Here is an 18897-nt window from a genome sequence, read left to right as displayed (position 1 = left end):
ACACCTTTTCTGCCTGGCTGGGGTTGCCCGCTGCACGAACTTCTCACTGTGGCCTGCGAGGCCCGCCTCTCCCACCTGGCACTGGCCCCTCTGCGGAGTGTTACTGGCTGTGCGGACACCTGGTCCGTTGTGCCACCCCCTTCCTGCAAATGTGCCCTCCTCTCAAGAAAGCAGGTTGTTTTCTCTGGGAGTCCACCACCTGAGAGTTCGGTTACTAAATGCGTGTTTCTATTAACGAAGCCATGCCAGAACTACATTCCAGGGCAGTTTGGGGAGTGGGGTAACCTCTGACCAGTTGGCACCCGTAAGCTTCATTGAACATCACACAGAAATGACTTCCACATCCCAGCCTGAAGTCTAACAAGCAAACGTGCACTCTTCTGGTTACTGACTTTGTGAATCCACAAGATGAAATGCCAGCATACAAAAGTGTTGACCATTTGGGGGCACATTTTCCCTTCTGCAAGTAACTTGACTTAGATTTTGTTTACTGTTACCCTAAATATATGGCTGAGCCTTTGAATTAGTTTTCTGTCCAGTAAAACACGGAGGAAATTTTTGTCCAATGGTACACAGTAGGAAATTATCAAGGACCCTGCTGCTACTTCATGTGGTTCAGACCTGAAGGAACACTGTAGGTCAAAGTCATTATTCCCAGAGAAATATGGCTGTGAGATGGAGTGGAATCAGTACTAATCCTCAGTCTCCAAGACTTGCTTTCTCCAAACTTTCAAGTATCTTTTTAGGCATTAGCGTACAGTAAGAATGAATAGTATGATTCAGAAATGTAAATATCCAGTTCTGCCATCAAAGGCCTCCCACAAGTTCTCCCAGCCCTGACACGCTGCTTCCCTCATGGGAGCCTGTCTCAAAACACAGTATTGATCACAATCGCTCCACTGTGCAGCAGAACAGCAGTCACTCCTGCCTGTCTGCAGGTGTCCTCTGGCCCTCTATTTCCTCCCTCGCACTCTTCTAGAAGCTCTTTGTACCCTCCGCACCGCCTGCTCCACACCTCTGCTCACAGGCTATGAAGCATAAAGGAAACTGTGAGTGAAGAAGAGATACCCTGGGGACAGGCAGGTGGGGGACCCACACCCAGGCATACGGGGGCAAGGGCAGGGCTGGCCCTGCGGGCACAGTCTGCACAAACCTGGTCTGGCTGTGGGGCTTGCTCTCACTCCTGGCCAGTGGGAGTTCCTCAACACGGACTTAACACTTTTAGTCCTGCACACCCCTTTTCACCAGCTGCCTCAACTGGGTGCTTGCATTTAAACACAGCTCAGGAACATTCACACAATGCTCGTTACTGGATGCGTTTAGAAATGGTCCCAGGGGCCACCTGGGATTGCTCAGGTGCAAAACAAGTGACAAGGTGGGGAAGGAGCACTCTGGTCATGGACGCTATGAAACTCACCTGAGCCTCAGTGACTTGTTCATCCTGCAAAGAACATGTCCCCACAGGTGGAAAATACAGGGGAGCAGCGTTTTGCATTGTTTAACATGAGTGACAGATGGAGGCAAGGGAGAGAGGGCTGTTGTTAGAGATATAAACTCTGTCAGCATTTTTAAAACAACAGTGAATACACTTAAATACATACAAAGTTTATTAAAAATAGGTTGCAACCGAAATACAGTAGAAATGGAAAACTACAGCAGTTTGGATTTTTCCCATAGCAATGCACATCATGAAAAGCACTTTTACACATATTCACATTTGACCTCATCATCCAGGGATGGCCAAATCCACCGTTGTCTGGGTTTGACAAACACACAAATATCCCTGTTTGCACTCATGCTGTGTGTGTCTGTCTCCCACGTGTGAGGGGCAGTTATCAGCACCCGTGTTTCTCTAGGCAAGGTGTGGATTTGCCACCTGGAGGCGCCAGTGCCCCTGAGACACCAGGAGGAGCTTGCTTTTTCGGGGGCAAGTGTGCAAATCCTTCATCAGCTCTCGGGACCATTCGACTCTTACTTACAGGGGGAATGGAGAAAGCACACTTTCAAATAAGAACCCTGATAGACAAAAAAAATATTTACACTTGTACTTTGGACATTTTATCATACAACTCATATTAAAGTGGTTTCTAGGGCAGCAAATGCCTCTGTTCTATTTGAAAGTGTGCACATTTTCCCAACATACATCTTCGTAAGAGAACAATATGGTACAGAAAGATCATCTGGACCCCATTAGGTCTTTGTCAAATAGGAAATGTGCTTAAAATCACAAAAAATTTTACCATTTTAACATCACACAACATAAACAAACTGAGGTCCGTCTCCCCAACATCAGCCATATACCCACAGCTGAAAAAATGACAGTGATAACTCAGAACTCACAAATTAAAATTAAATAACTCTATTATACTATAAAAAAAACAAAGCTCAAACTGCCATGAATTATTCTTGCAATACTCCAGTTACAGATGGCATAGTCAAGGAATTCCTTTCTTTCCCACAGAATATCAATGTAAATTGTTTTCCAAATTTAAATTTTCTAGTGACATCTGTGCTTGGGGATCACCTACCAATATCCTCATTTTCTTAGGCATTTTTGATCCTAGTTACATCAACACTGTTCAGCTACAGAGATCTTTGATAGACTCCTTAGAATATATGAAATATTAGTTAACTTTCTAGAATAATTGTCATCTTCAATTTCATCAATGATTTTTATTAGGCTAACAAAAAAAAAATAAAGATAAAACCTCCTAAGATTAAATCCTCAAAATTTTCTTCTTTGAGAATTTTAGAAATCAAATATTAATCAAAAATTTAATTTAATCCAATACTCAGAACTGATTGGGGGCTCTTGTTTGTGGGGTGAGATGGGCCGTGCGCCATTCTGCTCACAGGACCTTGCTGTCCAGGCTACTGCATGGCTCAGACAAGAAGGCAACTGGAAGCACACCCGAGGGGGCCAGAGGAGCAGTCCACAGGTCCGCCCTCGCTCCTAAAAGGCTGTGGCAATGGAGCGCACACAGCAGACAGGGCGGGGTAGCCAATCTGAGGGTCATGGGCAAAATGAAGTTTCCAAGAAAGTCCAGGAAGAGACTTCTTGGTCTACAGTGTGTGGCACCAGGACAGGGAGACAGTACCTTGACTGTTCCTCTTTTTGCCCCATGAGGCCAGGACTCCAAAAATAAACCAACAAAAAGATACCCTCACGTGAGATCACTCAGAATCAGACAGGGTTCAAATTGTACAAACAACAATTTCTTGCTGAAGCAAAATAAAATTTCTTGGAATTTGAACATCTCTAAATTACAACCACTTTAGAATCTGAAATTAGAAATCACTTAGAAACACAGCCTCCCCCCTCCTCTTCAGGTTCCCACCTGTGACCCCTGAGCAGATCTGTGTGCACATAGTTGCCCTGTGCCTCTCCTCACTTTGTGTTTAGTTCATTCTCCAGTTCTGTTAATTTACGGGAAGCTTTCACTTTATTGGACACATCTTGACCTTGTGAAAAAAGGCGCTGACGCTCTCTGAATGTCAGGTTTTCAGGGGCTCCGGAGCTTCCAGGTAAATCTGCATCTTGGCTGGACAAGAGACAAATGAAAGATTACCCTTCAATGCAGACATGCCTGCCCATAGCTAGCTAAGTCTGCATAATGAGCAATCAGTTGAAACTCTCAGAGAGGAGACACATTCTTTGCTGAATGTTGTTATAACGCTTCTTACAAGTAAGTTTACTGGGGCTATGTTTAAACCCACATACAAATATAGGCAAAATGTTCTCCTTGTTAAAATTATAACATTCCCCAGTCATATCCAACATTCAGACACTAGTGAGTCAGATTTCAGCAAGCAGGTGTTTCTTACCACTTAAACAAATTTAACCAAAGGGTGCAGTTTCAAAATACAGCATATGACTCACACCTATAGATGCATCTAATTTAATACTAGGAACCAGAATGGCTGTTTTCAAAATAGCTGGCATTGAGAACTAAGATCCAGGTGAGGACAGTCTGTGATAATGTACAGCTGGTTTATACTCTGGGCAATCTTAGGGTTGACTCCACATGGCTGAGCAAATCCTTGGCTACTCTCCTCAGATTTTCAACCTTCTCTGGTAGAAGCAAATGGCAACACAGCTAACTGCTTCTAGTGCCTGGCCGGTTAGCCCAGCACCTATATCACTGTCTGAAACAGAGCTACATGAGAAAACCAACGTTAAAAAGCTTCCATGTGCTCCTGTGATCTTGTACAATGGAGACACTGAGCTCATGAAGCCTTTGAAACTTCAACCCAGTTTCACACAAGTTAGCAACACCTTTGTCACAGACACTACCAGCATGACTCGGGTACCTTCTGGTGTGCTTCTCTCTTGCATCCCGAGGAGCATCATGGGCACCGCTGACTGCCCCAGCAGACGCTGGGTAAGGGTTCGGTCCTTTTCCAAAAAAGAAAAAGTCCAAGTTAAAGTACCTGATTATCTGTAAACCTTCATGACAATAAAGATACAGTGACCCCCACAAAATAAGACACCTTTAATCACTGAGCAAACAAGAAAGCCAAGGCTCTTCATATCAGATGAAAGAGGCACCTCAGGAAACCTGCATCTCTTGGTGGCCTGAGTAACCCAATCACTACTCAGCTGGTGCTCAACAGCTCACCTCCCTTCATCATTTGAGTGGAACACTGCGGTGGATGTGTGATAACCAACTCAAATCTGATGGAGTGCACGGTGAGTACAAGTTCAGAAGACAAAGCCACAGAAATTTCACTTAAATGGGAGGTTAGCAAAGTGTTCCAACATGCTGCTGAAACCAAGAATTTTTTTACAAGATCTCTGAAGCAAATGCAGTGCCAGAGATTAAGCAGGTAAGCACATGATTAAGTTCTTCTCTGGAAAGCTACTGAATTATTTTTCAAGACAAATGGTTGTAATTATTAAAAACAAAGTAAAGTTTTTTAAGCCTGCTGGGCTGCCATGGCTGCTCATTGCATCAACCAGTCAGGCAGCCCCCCAGTACCCTTGGTGAGTTGCTGGAGATCCAGAGATGATGTAAATGGAGAGTTCCAGGTGTATCCAAGCATGTGGTAATACTACCACTGATAGTATAAAAATCACAGTGTACTAAATCATTATTAAAGTGTACCTATTAATTGTGACAATAAAATATAAAAAAAATTCACACCTGAAAAACCTGCTTATAAAAATATAGGCTGGAGTACTGAATGCTCAAAATACCCCACACTGACAGTATCAAATATTGAATTAAACAGGCCACAAAGCTACTGCTGTACCTTTATATTAAAGCCTCTTTCCCCCCAAACAAGGTACACAAAATGAACTTTTAAGATGAGTTTTCTTCCATATGAAGAGTCCATGGTGCAGAGCCCCCCAGACACACAGACGAGAGGGGGGCCATGGGGTGCTTTACCCTATGGCTGCCCCAGGGCCCCCCTAACAAGGCTCAAAAGACACAGCAAAGCATGTCTCTATTTCACGGTCACCCACAGTGGCCTCCTGGAAACTATGAGAAAGGGTCTTTGGAGAGAATTCCAAACACATCTTTCATTTCGTCTGTCTTTAAAAAATACTGTGGCATCTTTTGAGCTTTGTTGGAAATGATACTGGCTTCTTTCACTGGTAAAAAAAAAAAAAAATCAATTTTTCAAAACTTTTAAACTTTGTTCCTAGAATATCAAAAACCTCCAGCAATATATATATATATATATATATATATATATATATGAATATTACCAATTATAAAGTTTCCCCAGAGCTTTAGTAATGCTTCTTTTTCAATATGTTGCTATGCTGAAATCAGCATTATTTATTCTGATTTGTATCCAAATTCTGTTCCTCACACTGCCCAGTGGAAGAGGCCAAGTCCCACGTGCAGAAGCATGCTTGCCAGAGAGGTCACAACAGAAGGCTGGACACAGGCATGCGAGGGAGTGGACGAAGACAGGGCCGGGTGGGCTCTGCATGAGCTGCAGAGGCCGCAACTTTACGAAGGATCTTCAAAGAGGCTGAGCAATCAGATGCAGGCTGTAACCTGCTCCGAAGTGCCACTTCGTTGTGAAATAAAGTAAGGGTTAGTGATAGGACTGAGAGCCAAGATGGTTAGAAATGACTCCGACCTGCAGCGTTCCGCCACCAAACCTCACAATTGTCACAACACTTACAAATTTGTACAGCTCAGCTTATAAAATTTAATACAACACTGATAGCACCTTCCTTCAAAATTTGTTACTCCATGAGTGTCTCTAAGAGATACCAAGTTCTAAATACTTATGGTGAAATTCTACAAAAAAGATTCAAGTTGGCTTTCAGAATTTCTCAACCTAGGTATTATGAAACACCAAGCCTTCAATGTGGATTAAAGCTGATTCAGGTAGAGAAAAGGCAGAATTTGGGGAAACACTCCTCTGTCAGGTTGCACTGAGCTCTGAGCTGCTGACCTCCACTTGTTGGTGACGTGGAGCTCCACAGAATTCGGAAGGTGCATGCACTTGCTAAAGCTACACAACTGACCAACCGACTGTATCTGAGTGGGCTCAAAGCTGAATCCCAGTATTGTCACCTGGGTGGAGTTCAGTGTACCTTAAGCATAACTCCTGCTGCTCTGGCACCTCTGCAGGGAGCAGCCTCTGCATGCAAGCAGCCAGAGCTTTCCCTAACTAACCACAACTAGGTCTGCTGCTGCCTGGCTTCTTTCTGAGTGAAAGGCCAAGGAAGGAAGGCCTGGGCGAGGAGAGGAACCGGAGGACAACTGGGGCACTAGATCCTGGGTAGTGGCCGTGCTGCAGACCAGCTCAGCAGATGTTCCACCCCCCCGACAAGCCACCACCAAGTATGGGATACCTGATGTGGAAACTAAAAATGCACGTTCTTTGCTACCTTTAGAGTCAGTTCAATGTGTGAAAAAGGCACTTGCTCAACCACAGGTGAAAATTGTTGGAAGAGGGAGAGAATGAAAGCCAAGACCAACAGTACTCATGGTCTGGAGTAAAGGGGGAGGACTGATTGTCAGCTGATCAACGGGATGGAGCTTCTCAGAGTGAGAGAAACCAGAGACATTCATCAGCAGAGCAATTAGCAGGACAGTGCAGCTGGGGGTGGAGGGAGATCACCCTGCTGAGTGTCACCAAGTGGAACCCAGACTCCACAGCAGGCGATCTCGGGCCACCCCAGGTGCAGCTGTGCAGAGACCAGGTCCCAATCATCAAGACCAGAGGGTGGGGCTTGCACTCTCTCTTTTACCTCTACCTTTACAGTGGCCAGGATGGCAGAAGCTTGGTTTGTTTGGAGGGGGTGGGGGCTGGCCTGTTTTGTGGGCAGTACTGTTGGCTTTGGCCGAGGGTGGCTGGAATGAGTTGGAGAGAAAGATGCCATCGGAGGCCGGGCGTGGCTTGCAGGGGGGCTGCTGTGGCTTAAGGGCGGCAGGAGGAAGATGCCCATAAGACTTCCTCACGCTGGAGTACTTATCCTGACCTGCTAGGCTGCAGTCCTCCTCCTCCTCCTCCTCATTGTACGAAACAAACTTGGCAGTGAACAGCGAGTCTGGGGAGAGGACCTGTGTTTTGAGGTAGGAGGCGTTTCGCTGAGGTGGGGGAGGAGGGGCGCTGGGCACAGGGGACGGGGATGGGGGCTCGTAGTCCCGTGGAAGCGGAGGTCGGCACAGCCCGGGCTCCTCGGGCTCCAGCAACCTGCGCGCCGCCTCCTCGTGCTGTCTGCGCCTCTCGGCCTCCAGGCGGCTGTAATACCCTTCTTCCTGTCGCCTCTGCAGGCGGGAATAGACAAGAGTACAAGGTCAGAGATCAGGAGGGGACAGGCGGACCCTTTGGGCCTTCACGGAATATGACAGGTGCACTGACCACCAGGCCCCATCTTCACACCGACCACATGTCCACAGGAGTCACATTTAACTGTCACAACTACTGCAACAGAAGAGGTGGGTCAACCCAGAAATAGTCTCCTTGGGGAGAATCTTTCTTTCCTGGGAAGGGTACGTAGGTCACAGTTGGACTAATCTGGGTTATGTGACATAAAACTGCTCAGCAATAGTTTAGATCACTATCAGGCCCCTCCAGTCACGAAACAAGATGAAGCCTTACACTCCTTTCTTTCCTCCTGCTTCTCCTCCTCCTCCTCCTCCTCTCCCCTTCTGTTTTGGAAGGACATTAACTTACCTGTTAATGCTGTTTTACTAGGAAACCATAAACTGTAAGGAATATCACTTATTTTCCCAAAGCAACAAACTAACAAATAATGCTTTCCAGTTCTTAACTTACATTTCAAATCTTAATAAACTCCCTGGTGGACAGAAAATTAGAGAGCCAAGCATGAATAGCAACAGCAACAAGATACTGAATTCAAATATATTTTGACACATACTGAACATTTTTTCTGACATACATCTGCACAAACTACAGTTGACAGTGTTAAAATTGTTTTGACATTAAAAAAAGGTAACAGCACAGTTTTGTTAAAGATTGACATGAGTTTTAGAGCACAGAGGAAAAAAAGTAAGTATGAAAGGGAGTGAAAGACCCAACAGATCACCTGCTTAACCCCAGTGAATGTCTAGTGCTGGAGTACAGTGAAGTTTCAATTCATTCAACAAAGAAGAATTGCTGGGGCCCTGCTGGCGCCAAGATAATTGTTCATTCTTGTACCTCTGGGCTGTATCCTCTCCTGCTCCCTCTAGAGCCAAAGCTCATACACATACACACCAAAGCCCCTGCTCCAACTGCAGAACCCAAGGAGGAAACTAAGGAACTGCCAGCCCTCTGCACTCCGTACACCAACTTCGAGCTTCACCTTCTGCTCTCTGCTGAGAGACCCTTGAAGGAGAAGAATTCTTATTCTCCTATCTGTACAACGTCAGCAATCCCTTGGGCAGGGCAAATTAGAATGACTTCTGTGGCTTTGGAACAGCTCTACCAAGAGCCTTGGAGTTACAGGAGGAGCAAGCTGCCTGATAACACAGGGCGGAAACCAAACCCCTTGCAGTTACACCAAGAGCAGATACAGTCACATGACCAAGGGGACGTGACTCTACCCAGAAAAGGACCACACATTTTTCTATGACAATACAAACCCGTCAATTCTGAACATTCTGTATTAAAAATAGGGTTTTCAGCTTTTTTACAGTGACCACTCAATTATAGAAGCAGTTACTAAAACACAAGTGCATTCAGCATAATAGTAAGTTCAGAATGCACGTTGGAAAAATGAACCCAAGAGTTCCTCAACAACAAAACGCAGCCTGGCCCTCTGTGGACACAGCCCTGAGGTGATGGCAAGGCTGCCTCACCATGGCTCCAGTGAGGCCAAGACGGGGCCTGACCACAGGCATGGGCACCGGCAGCACTGGCACAGCTGGCAGGCACTGACCTGGGAAAGGCACCCTCCTAATAGGCAAGGGGCTTTCTCAGAATAGCAAACCACCACCAACAATGCCACAGGCTTAGAAACCAGAGGGTCAGATTCTGGAAACCTCTGCTTTGCCTCTGTTACACAAGTGAAAGACTTGTGGGGAAACCCAGCTCCCCCAGTCCTCGGGAGCTGCTGGGCCACAGCAGTGCTGGAGGATGCCCTTCACAGAGGCCCAGGCCTCCCAGCATCCATTGCTTGCCTACACACGCTCCACTCTAGGGGTCACCTATTCCCTAAGTCTAACTGAGCCACAGCATGATATCAGTCCTGCTTGTGGTTAGATTGTCCTGTAGCCTAATCCATCACCACACTACCAAAAGCTTCCTAAAAACAATGGCAGGGGATGGGGGTCCTACTGACACAGCTCACTGCACTATCAAGGAAACAACTGCTAATAAAACTAAGCTTTCCCTGTCACAAGTTGTGACGCTCAAGGCTTCGACCTTCACAGAAGGGAGGTGACTGGGGAGCACGGCCCCTCTGCAGCTGCACAGCTCCCTGTAGTCCCTGGACGAGTTGGGGTCTTCTTGCCCATGGGGAGGGCTGCAGCTATGCACATAGACGCGGATCTGGGAACTGCCTCACAAGGTGCCCATTTCTCAAAATCAGATGTCATTTTACAATTCAACTGAAGAATCACTTGAATTAATACACACACAGAGAAATAAATAACTCAGAATATAAATCAGGTTGTAGACTAAATTTTCCTTGAATGATTTTTTTTTTTTTTTTAAATAGCCATCTGTTCTCTTAACCACTACAAAAATGGAGTGATTTTAGTGAAAACCCTATCTGAGATGGTCAGTTACCAGACTGTCTTACTGTTTGTTCCTACTGCCTCCCATGGGGCCGACTCAAGTCAATAACTGAACAAGTGGCATCTTCACAAAAACGAGCTGGACCCTGTCCAGTGGGGTCCACACCCTGCGAGGGGGCCTGCGCCCAGAGGCCCAGCGCCATGCAGACCTAGGAGTTCGGGAGTCTGAGGGACCAGCTCAGAAGGCAAGGGGCCTGGAGGCAGTCCAGAAGAGAGGTAGCAGGCCAGACGGGAGAGAGTTTTTGGTCCGTAACCAAAGCTGGGGTTCCGGCCCTGTTCTGCCGTGTGCATCTGAGCCACAAGGCTAGCCCCTCTGCCCCAGCCAATCACCAGGTCAGGCTAACTGGCAACGCTAGCTGCCCTCAGAGGACCAGGACCTTTTCTTCGGCGTCCCGCTTGGCTCGCTCCTCCTCCAGACGCCGCTCCTCCTCCTGTCTCACGCGGTCTTCTGCTTCCCGCCTGCGCATATCCTCCAACTGCTGCTGGCGTCTGCGCTCCTCGTCCTGCAACTGACAGTGAACCACTTTTAACTCTCACCCCAGCCTCCCCAGCCAAGACACCAAGGGCAGACCAGACAAGCAGGACAAGGAGACAGGACACACACAGAAGGCCGAGTTTCTACTCAGGAGATGACAAGACTCACAGCTTTACTTGCTACTTTCAAAATGAGTGCCCTAAAAACCTTGTCTCCACAGTCCCAGGGTCATCCTCCCACTCATCAAGGCTCACAGAAGCAAGCTGTCACACAGCCATGCACGAAACCACCACTCTTCCACCAGAATGGGTCTGTCAGCCAGCTCCTGTAGACTGACAGACCTGCGTGGCCGAGAGCCCCACTTTATGGAACTATGGAATGCCTCCGCCACCCCAAACACCAAGAAGGACGTCCTCTCTGTGCCTGGACCCAGTTTCTGCTGACAGCTGTTGCCAGCAGCCCACTTCCCTGGGGAAACGAGAGGCCTAGCGCTCTTGCTCCTCTAGCCCTTGGCCACTGACTCCCTCCAGATCCCATCCTGGACCCATCCTGAACCTGAGGTTTGAAAGGAACTCATTTTGATTCACTTTTGTCTGCACCTGCAAAATGCCCAGGGACCACTGCCAACCCCTCACATGGTACACTTAGGTAACGACTAGTCAGAAGTTCTTATGTTGGTCCCAAATCCATCATCTTAGTTTTTCTTTTTCTGGTCACTTAGGTCCTACCTTTTTGAAATAACACAAAAATGTAATGTCTTTACTTCATGACATTCAAACATGTGAGGACATCTTCCCATTACTCCTTCTATTTGTTTTTTTAGCTCCTTATCCTCCTGGTCACATTTCTCTGTACATCACAGGTTAAAATACCTTTTTTAGACAGATACTCCGGATTATTGGCCAGAACAACACTAGGACTCTCCTTTTTTATTGGGATATGTGGCTATTTTTTACACTGACAGCCTGAGACAGTGTAACCCCTGCACATTTCTTCTCATCTGGCATGGAGCTGGGCTACAGGACACCCATAGCCACACCATGACACACCATCAAAAGAATGATTTAAAATCTCTAAGATTACAATGAACTCAAAGCCATCTAGTAGTTCAATCTTTAACCACTGCAAAACTGCCTTACATAAAATTGCTATGATGTATTTCAATATCTAGAAAATTACCAATTTTTCTATAAATTGATCCCAACAAAATTTAAAATGTTAACTTATGAATTTAATTTTTGGGGGAAGCAAAGAAACATTAGCAACTTCTCTATTCCTTGATTCCTGTGGAACAAAACACCATATCTGATTGGAAAGAAAAAATTAACCTGTGTTATTAGTTTCTTTATATCAGTTAACAATGCTAAAACAACTCAGAACAACTGAAGTGGCCTTGTAGGGGACAGATGAACTTTTCTTTTAGCATGACCTAGCCATCAGTGCAGAGAAGGTCAGCATGCTCAGCTGCAGGGTGGGTTTGCAGCAGGAGCAGAGCAGGCCCAAGTGGCCTGCGAACTAGGCAAGGGAGAGGCCTGTGAGAACTTCAGCCCTCGGCACCCATCATGAGAAATAGCACCCACACAGCAGCAGCAGAGCCGGGCTGTGCACCGCAGCAGGCGTTTCCCTTCCAAGCAAGGCGCTCCTCATGCTGCACTTCCCAGAGCCACGCTAAATAAGGCTGGTGCAGCAAAGCCTAGTGCCTGGTACCCGAGGCAAGCTGTTGGCAAGCTGTTATCTCTTCCAGCCCAGCAGGAGCGTCACCACAGGAGGCGAGAATGGCAGGATTTCCAAAAGCACCTGTCTGTCTTACAAATAAATCCATGAACAGGCATCGTCTACAGAAAAGCTCTATGCCTTTAAATCAGGATGGTGGACAGCAAGTAAGAGGCCTTTTCCTTGTGATCAGCTCATTAGTTACTAATTTTAAAGTAAGAAATATTAATTGGTGCTATTATAATTAAGAAGTTTCTTTCCACTCTTAGGCTAATTCATGTATTTTCATTTCCAAAATAAATTATTTTATTCTCCAAAAATATGTTCATTTATTTCCCCTCCTGCCCCCTCCAAAGCATTAATGAGAAAAAAAGAATCTATTGATTTACTCAAAATAACAGTTCCTAAAGTACATTGAACTGTGTGGTTTATGTTCGTTGAGAGTAAAAGGCATTGGAACATCAATTACAAGTCTGACCACTCTGCAACCTAGCGACACCTGCCTGATGGGACACTGGACTTCAGTCAGGTCAGCTCTTTGCTACACATGGAGAGGACGAAACGCCTGGGGAACAGACGCTCCGGACCAGGACCCAGCATGCATGGGTGGGCTATGGCCCTGCTGACTGGCAGTCCGCACATCCATGACTACTTCTGTTTTAAAAAGTGCAGGCTGAGATCTAAATGAGCAGTTTTAGGCCACAAACACCCACCTTCTCTCTCCATTTACTACAGGATCCCCAAGGCAGACAGTAGAGGTTAATATCTGAACAGGAAGTGGGCCATGATACCTTGGCTTTTTTGACATTTTCACCAAACAGACAATTTGAACTCTTGTTAAAGTCCTTAAGACTCTTCCTTCCTCTATACACCTTTCCTGCTCACTCCTACTGGAAGTGACCCCCACTACCACCACCAAAACAAAACAAAACAAAACAAAACAAAACAAAAAAACAAAACATTAAGGCCAAAAGATAAAGAACATCCACAATTAGGTAACTCATTACAACAGGCATTGGTTCCCTGAGCCCAGCTCTGCCATGCAGCTGCTTATCCAAGAGAAAGCTCCCCCATGCTATGGTCAAAGCTCTTCTTAAGAAACAGCCCTTCCCACGACAGCACCATGTGTCCCTGCCTCAGCCCAGCCTACTCGCTACTGCTGCCTTTTCCTAATCCAAGGAAACTGATTAAAATTGTAAGACCCAGAGCTCAGCTGCTGCACTGTCTCAGTGACAAACAAAGCAGAGTGACCCCAAGCAGGCAGTAAGACATGCACCTGGTGCTCCTTTAGGCCAGCTCTGGTCTTGCACCCACAGGTGAGTTCTGTTTTCTCCATAACACACACACACTGGCAGTGAGATGAACACGTTTCTCTTCCTGATTCCTTCAGTAACTCTGCCCTCCTTGGGGAGTCACTGTCCATACTGGGCAGGGCCTGTCTCTGTCCAGGGTGCTCTGGTGTAAATAGTACACAGGCAGTAACCTCCTCCTGAAGGTCACTTCCCTAGATAGGCTTTTGATCTCATCCCCTCCACTCTCTGTGTCTAATGCCTACTGCACACACCAAAGCCAGGCTAGCGAGTGGCATGGGATGGGAGGGCCAGATGGGGTTTTCACACAAGGCATCCAGAAGAGCTTCTAAAACCAAAAAACATCCTGGCCAAAGAGGAGGAGCACTGCTGTAGGGTCTCACATTATTCTAGTCAGCAGATGACCACTGAAGTGTGGTAAAAGGCAAAGCTGAGACAACCACTGGTACTGGCCAGGCCCTGGGACTGTCTGGTGGAGTGAGTGGCCAGCAGCACTGCTCTATGACAAGGAGGTGCTTTGTGTAGCACCAGGAGTACTTGGGACTGGGGGACAGGCAATGCTGCTGTGGCCGGGCCTGTGACGGCAGGCCAGACTCACACCAGGCTTGGCTCTTTTACTCACCCACTTGGCAGGTTTGTTGTGAGGAAAGGAGAAACAGAAGCGATTATTTGGCAACCTAGAGCAAAAATGGCAGGGGTTATACACACTGTCACTGGGCAGGAGGACTAGCAAGCTGCCCTGTGAACCTCTGCCTGTGAATGAAGCTTTCAAAAGCCCAGGGACCACCTGCCCTGGACCCTATTTGGATGGGCTCCATAGGCAGGACAGGTTCAGACATGCCCAGGTCTCCTGGAGCCAAATCTGCCTGTTGGAGCTAAGGGAAAGACCCTGCAGGCAAAGCTCTGCTGCAAGCTGGCCTGTGGGGCTCCTCTAGCTAGACACTGTGGGTTGAACAGGACGGTACATCACTCAGTAATCAAGACTCGGAGGGCCTCTCAGCCTCTCCCTCTCCACATGCCCTTGGAGTTCGGGGATCTGGCCCCAGAGCCACTTGCCTGGCCATTACTGACCATCAACCACATGCAAGAACACCTCCAGAAATGGACAGATATCACTGCTGCCCACAGAGGTGAATGCACATGTGATGAGCCATGTTTAGGGATGGAGGACACAGTGCTCAGTACACAAGCAGTGAGGGGGAAGGGTGATCAAGAGCTGTGGAGGAGGGCACAGGCCACAGCGCTGGGCAGCAAGCCCACAAGATGTCATGGCGGGAGGCAACCAGCCAGGGCAACCCCAGAGAGATGACATGGCGCTCAGGTACGAGCTGGCAGGCACACCGAGAGTCATCACATGGGAGCGGGCAGGCAGCCGCGTGGGCACTAAGGAGGACATGGAGCCAGACAGACTGCAGGGAGGACCAGAACGTGTTCTTGGGGGGCAGAGACTCACTCAGGAGGGCTGGGGTCTCTGAGGCTGCTACAGCTGCTCTGTCTAGAGACCCTGTGAAGGGTCAGGGGCAGAACAGAGAGTGCCGCCACACTCTCCCCATGACTAGGCAGGAAGGGACAGCAGCTCAGGCTAAGGGACCAAGGTGGTCAAGTGCTAAGGCGGAGAGGCCAACGGTTCTTGAACAGAGAGAGGGGTTATGGAGACGGCAAAAGTCCCCAGGTGAGCAGCTGAGCCTTCACTGGAACGAAGAGGGTGGAGGCAGGGGCTGCTGGGAGGCTGCGGGCAGAAGGGCTTCAGACCTGAACACTGACTGCTCCAGGAGACAGGCAGGAGGTCTCCAGGTCTCAAGGGTAAGGGGGTGTGGCACTGGCATTGTGCAGCCCTGAGGTGACAGGGGCCACTAAAGGGGTGGAAGGGCAGGAGCCAGCCTAGGCAGCCTCCCACTGTGGGAATGCCGCTGCTCCTGCCAGGAGTGGACCTGTCTCACTCGTCGCAGATGCGCTAGGACATGTCTCCAAGCTGCTCCCTGAAGACCACATGCTTGTCGCTGCCCACTAACCCTTCAGGAGGCTCCCAGGCAACCTGCGAGATCTGACAGCACGGGCATGCTACAGACAATGGCACATTATCAGTAACACGGATACTCACCAGGGCTGAGCTGAGAAATGCTCATAAACATGTGGGTTACGTGACTATTAATACTCAAAATACTTGTCTTTTTAGATGCTCAGAATTGTTTCTTTGAAATAAAAATCTAAGTGTGGGCTGGGGTTGTAGCTCATTGGTAGAGCGCTCACCTAGCAGGTGCGAGGCCCTGGGTTCGATCCTCAGCACCACATAAAAATACGTAAAATAAAGGCATTGTGTCCAACTACACTAAAAAATAAATATAAAAAAAAATCTAAGTGTGCCCATTATTCTTAATCATTGCCACTCATCCATCAATGTCTCATGGTAGAGCAGAGTCAGCCTCTTAGAGCCTCAGGCCTGTGCCTGCCACGTGGTGGACACTGACAAATGTTAAATGCTCTACCACCTGATTGATATTTTCCATTTACTTCTATGGACACCTCACATACAAAGTAGGGGGAATATATATATTTTTCACTTTTTCTTTACATAAAACAAAAGGAAAAGATGCAGAGCTCATAAAATATGCTTTCTGATTACCAGGGAAGTAACACATCTTAAGAAAGCTTTTCTGTGGGTGACACTGTCCCTGTGCTGAAGAGGGGACTGGTGAAACAGCATCAAGACAAACCCAGATTAAGAAATATTCGCAGTGCTGCCTGGGGCTGCCACCATTTCACCCCATAGTTGATCCAGAACAAAATGGCTTCAAGTCAGTAAGTACAGATCAGTCAGAATGTGACGGTCTAGCAGGTTACACATCTGCTTCTTAAGCGTGAAGAGCAGTAACTCTTCAACCAAAACTTCCCCAAACTGACAAACATGTTGGACTCACAACAGAGCACGACCTGACCATCTGGTATGGCTGATAAGCTAAGATTCCACGTTGGATTAGTAAAGAAAGTGGCAACTGAATATAATTTCAACTGAGCTTATAACAACTGAACATGTAAAATCTATTAATATAACAAGAATGAACTAGATTACTCATTGCAAACTTTAGTTGTTTAGCTCACATACTAATGACTACATAAGAATACACAGAAGCAAATTATAACTAAAACTGAGAAAAGATCAAAACCATAAACAAACAGTAACACTTAAAGTTAACAGAGAAAAGTAAAAAGTAACTAAATCTAGTAACATTCAAAAGCATGCTTCTAGAGAGTCACAGGGCCAGTCCCCTGGTCTAGGAGACCCTGGGCAGAGCTGGTCTACTGAGAACATAAAACAGCCACCACCAGAGGAGGAAGGAAAATCGAGACAGGAGAAGCACCAAAGGAAAGAAACAAGAACATACCAAATCTAGAACAGAGATTGCTGGCACAGCAGTCTGCTGCAGGCAACAGAGAAGGAAAAAAAAAAGAAAGATGAAGCGTGAAAAAAAAAGTTAGACTCAGACCTGAATTCTGCCATCGGCATACTTTGTTGCTATCATGCTTCATGTTTTTGGACAACCTGAGGAGAAAACTGAAGAACTGCAAGCTAACTTCTCATATGAGAAGCAGGAAAGTGTCCACATGGTATTAAATACTTGGGCTTCAGCATTAAGATATATAGAAACCAAAAAAGCCAAATTTCCTTTGGTCTCTTATTCGGACCTTAATGTAATTAATGGAGAAAAAATTATTACTTTTTATTAAATTCTTATAAAAAGCTTTCCCAAATATAATCCAGACTAAAAGGCTTTGAAACATTCAGGGTTTTAACCATTTGGAAAAACTCTGACAGACCTTCAATAAAAATTTCATCTTCACACAGAAGAATCCTACAGAAATGTTATGCTGCAGCTGCCCACTCTCACTGGCTGCTGGAGCAAGGCTTTAGTAGTCGAGTGCTCACATTGCCTGCTCGGGGAACATGGTCTACACCACAGGCAGAGCTGTGCTTTCCCTGCACCTGTGACTGCTGGGCAGTCACAGCTGAGCTGTACCTCCCTGAGCAATGACCTGTCTCCTGGCACACAGCAGGGCCCCTGGCCAGTGTGCAGCGGGTGCACCAGAGCTGGCCAGAACAGTGAGTGTTCCCGAGAGCTTCAGCTCTGCGTGCACTGGGGGAAACTACTCAAAGGACCAATTGCAAAAGTTCCTGGCTCTTACCAAACAGTAGCTCTTTCAAAGAAAGCACTTCTAATTGAAATACCATCATTCTTAAGGGAGTTTATTACTGATGACTTACTAAATAAAACAATATTGTCATTAAAATCACATTTTGGTCTCATTTAAGAAACTTATGAGTCTAAAAGGGACTCAGGATAAAGTTATGGGGCAAAGTTACTAACACATTTGGCTGATATTGATTTTATATATATAAAACATCTATATACACACATATACACACGTGTATGTACGTGTGTGTGTGCGCGTGTGTGTGTGTGTATGACTAAGAAGCACGTGTGTGAGCAAACTGAAAAGGACCCCACTATTGGCTCTTGTGTGCTCACAGGTATTCTCTAAAGTTGAATTTCATCATAGGGTGGGAGGATAAGAGGGCTGACCTACAATCAGTACTGTTACAGCCCTTCAATTCACTGCATTAAATTAGAGCTGAAATTAGAAACTAAATCCAAGACCAAGAGAACATGCTCGTGGCTGTCTCCTGCCAACACTGCACTGTGCAGATTAAAAAGGAACACTGAGATCACCAACATGACCTCGACAACAGCACTCTCCACAAGTTCATGTTCAATGCCAAATTAGTGAAGTGCCTCTCTGGATGAGGCAACAAAGAATCTTTCATCTAAAATTTGGCATTTAATAAGTAATTGAATTAAAGTAAATTTTGGTTTTAAGTTTTTATTTGAAACAAAAGTAATTTCCAAAATATAGAGAAATAAGGTAAGATCAAAAGTTCTCAATATCTTTATACTATAATAGTGAGACTATTAATCTGATAAATATCTGCTTCATCAATGGTATAATTACTATAAAGACCATGCCTGGCAATGATTTAACACTTTCACATTCTTTGCTCCCAGTCAGGATCAGGAGAGTGACCTGACACGTTTGTATGTGCTTTGTCAGCACAGGCACACCCACTGTGCCTCACAGCAGAGTCCATGAGGTCAAGCCAAGTATTTACTGTCTGGCCCTTTAAGGAAAG

At 46.4% G+C, this 18897-nt stretch overlaps 1 protein-coding gene across 12 annotated transcripts in view; it reads right to left on the bottom strand.

Annotated features, from left to right (window-relative positions):
• Positions 1 to 1931: 1931 nt before the first annotated feature.
• Afdn (afadin, adherens junction formation factor) overlaps positions 1932 to 18897 on the bottom strand; it is a 125246-nt gene continuing 108280 nt past the window's right edge. For 5 of the 12 annotated variants that reach the window (XM_026380852.2, XM_026380858.2, XM_026380855.2 and 2 more), the window contains 5 exons: positions 17096 to 17131; positions 10592 to 10723; positions 7451 to 7739; positions 4312 to 4396; positions 1932 to 3542 (listed from right to left, as the gene is read on the bottom strand). In XM_026380852.2, coding sequence (XP_026236637.1) covers positions 3389 to 3542; positions 4312 to 4396; positions 7451 to 7739; positions 10592 to 10723; positions 17096 to 17131 — 696 coding nt within the window. In that variant the 3' untranslated portion in view covers positions 1932 to 3388. The remainder of the gene's footprint in view (positions 3543 to 4311; positions 4397 to 7450; positions 7740 to 10591; positions 10724 to 17095; positions 17132 to 18897) is intronic. The other 7 variants (XM_026380856.2, XM_077801993.1, XM_026380861.2 and 4 more) reach the window with 3 other exon arrangements.

This window comes from Urocitellus parryii, chromosome 8 (assembly GCF_045843805.1).
Source record: "Urocitellus parryii isolate mUroPar1 chromosome 8, mUroPar1.hap1, whole genome shotgun sequence".
In the NCBI taxonomy this organism is placed as follows: Eukaryota; Metazoa; Chordata; class Mammalia; order Rodentia; family Sciuridae; genus Urocitellus; species Urocitellus parryii.
This window is presented reverse-complemented; position numbering and strand designations above follow the sequence as displayed.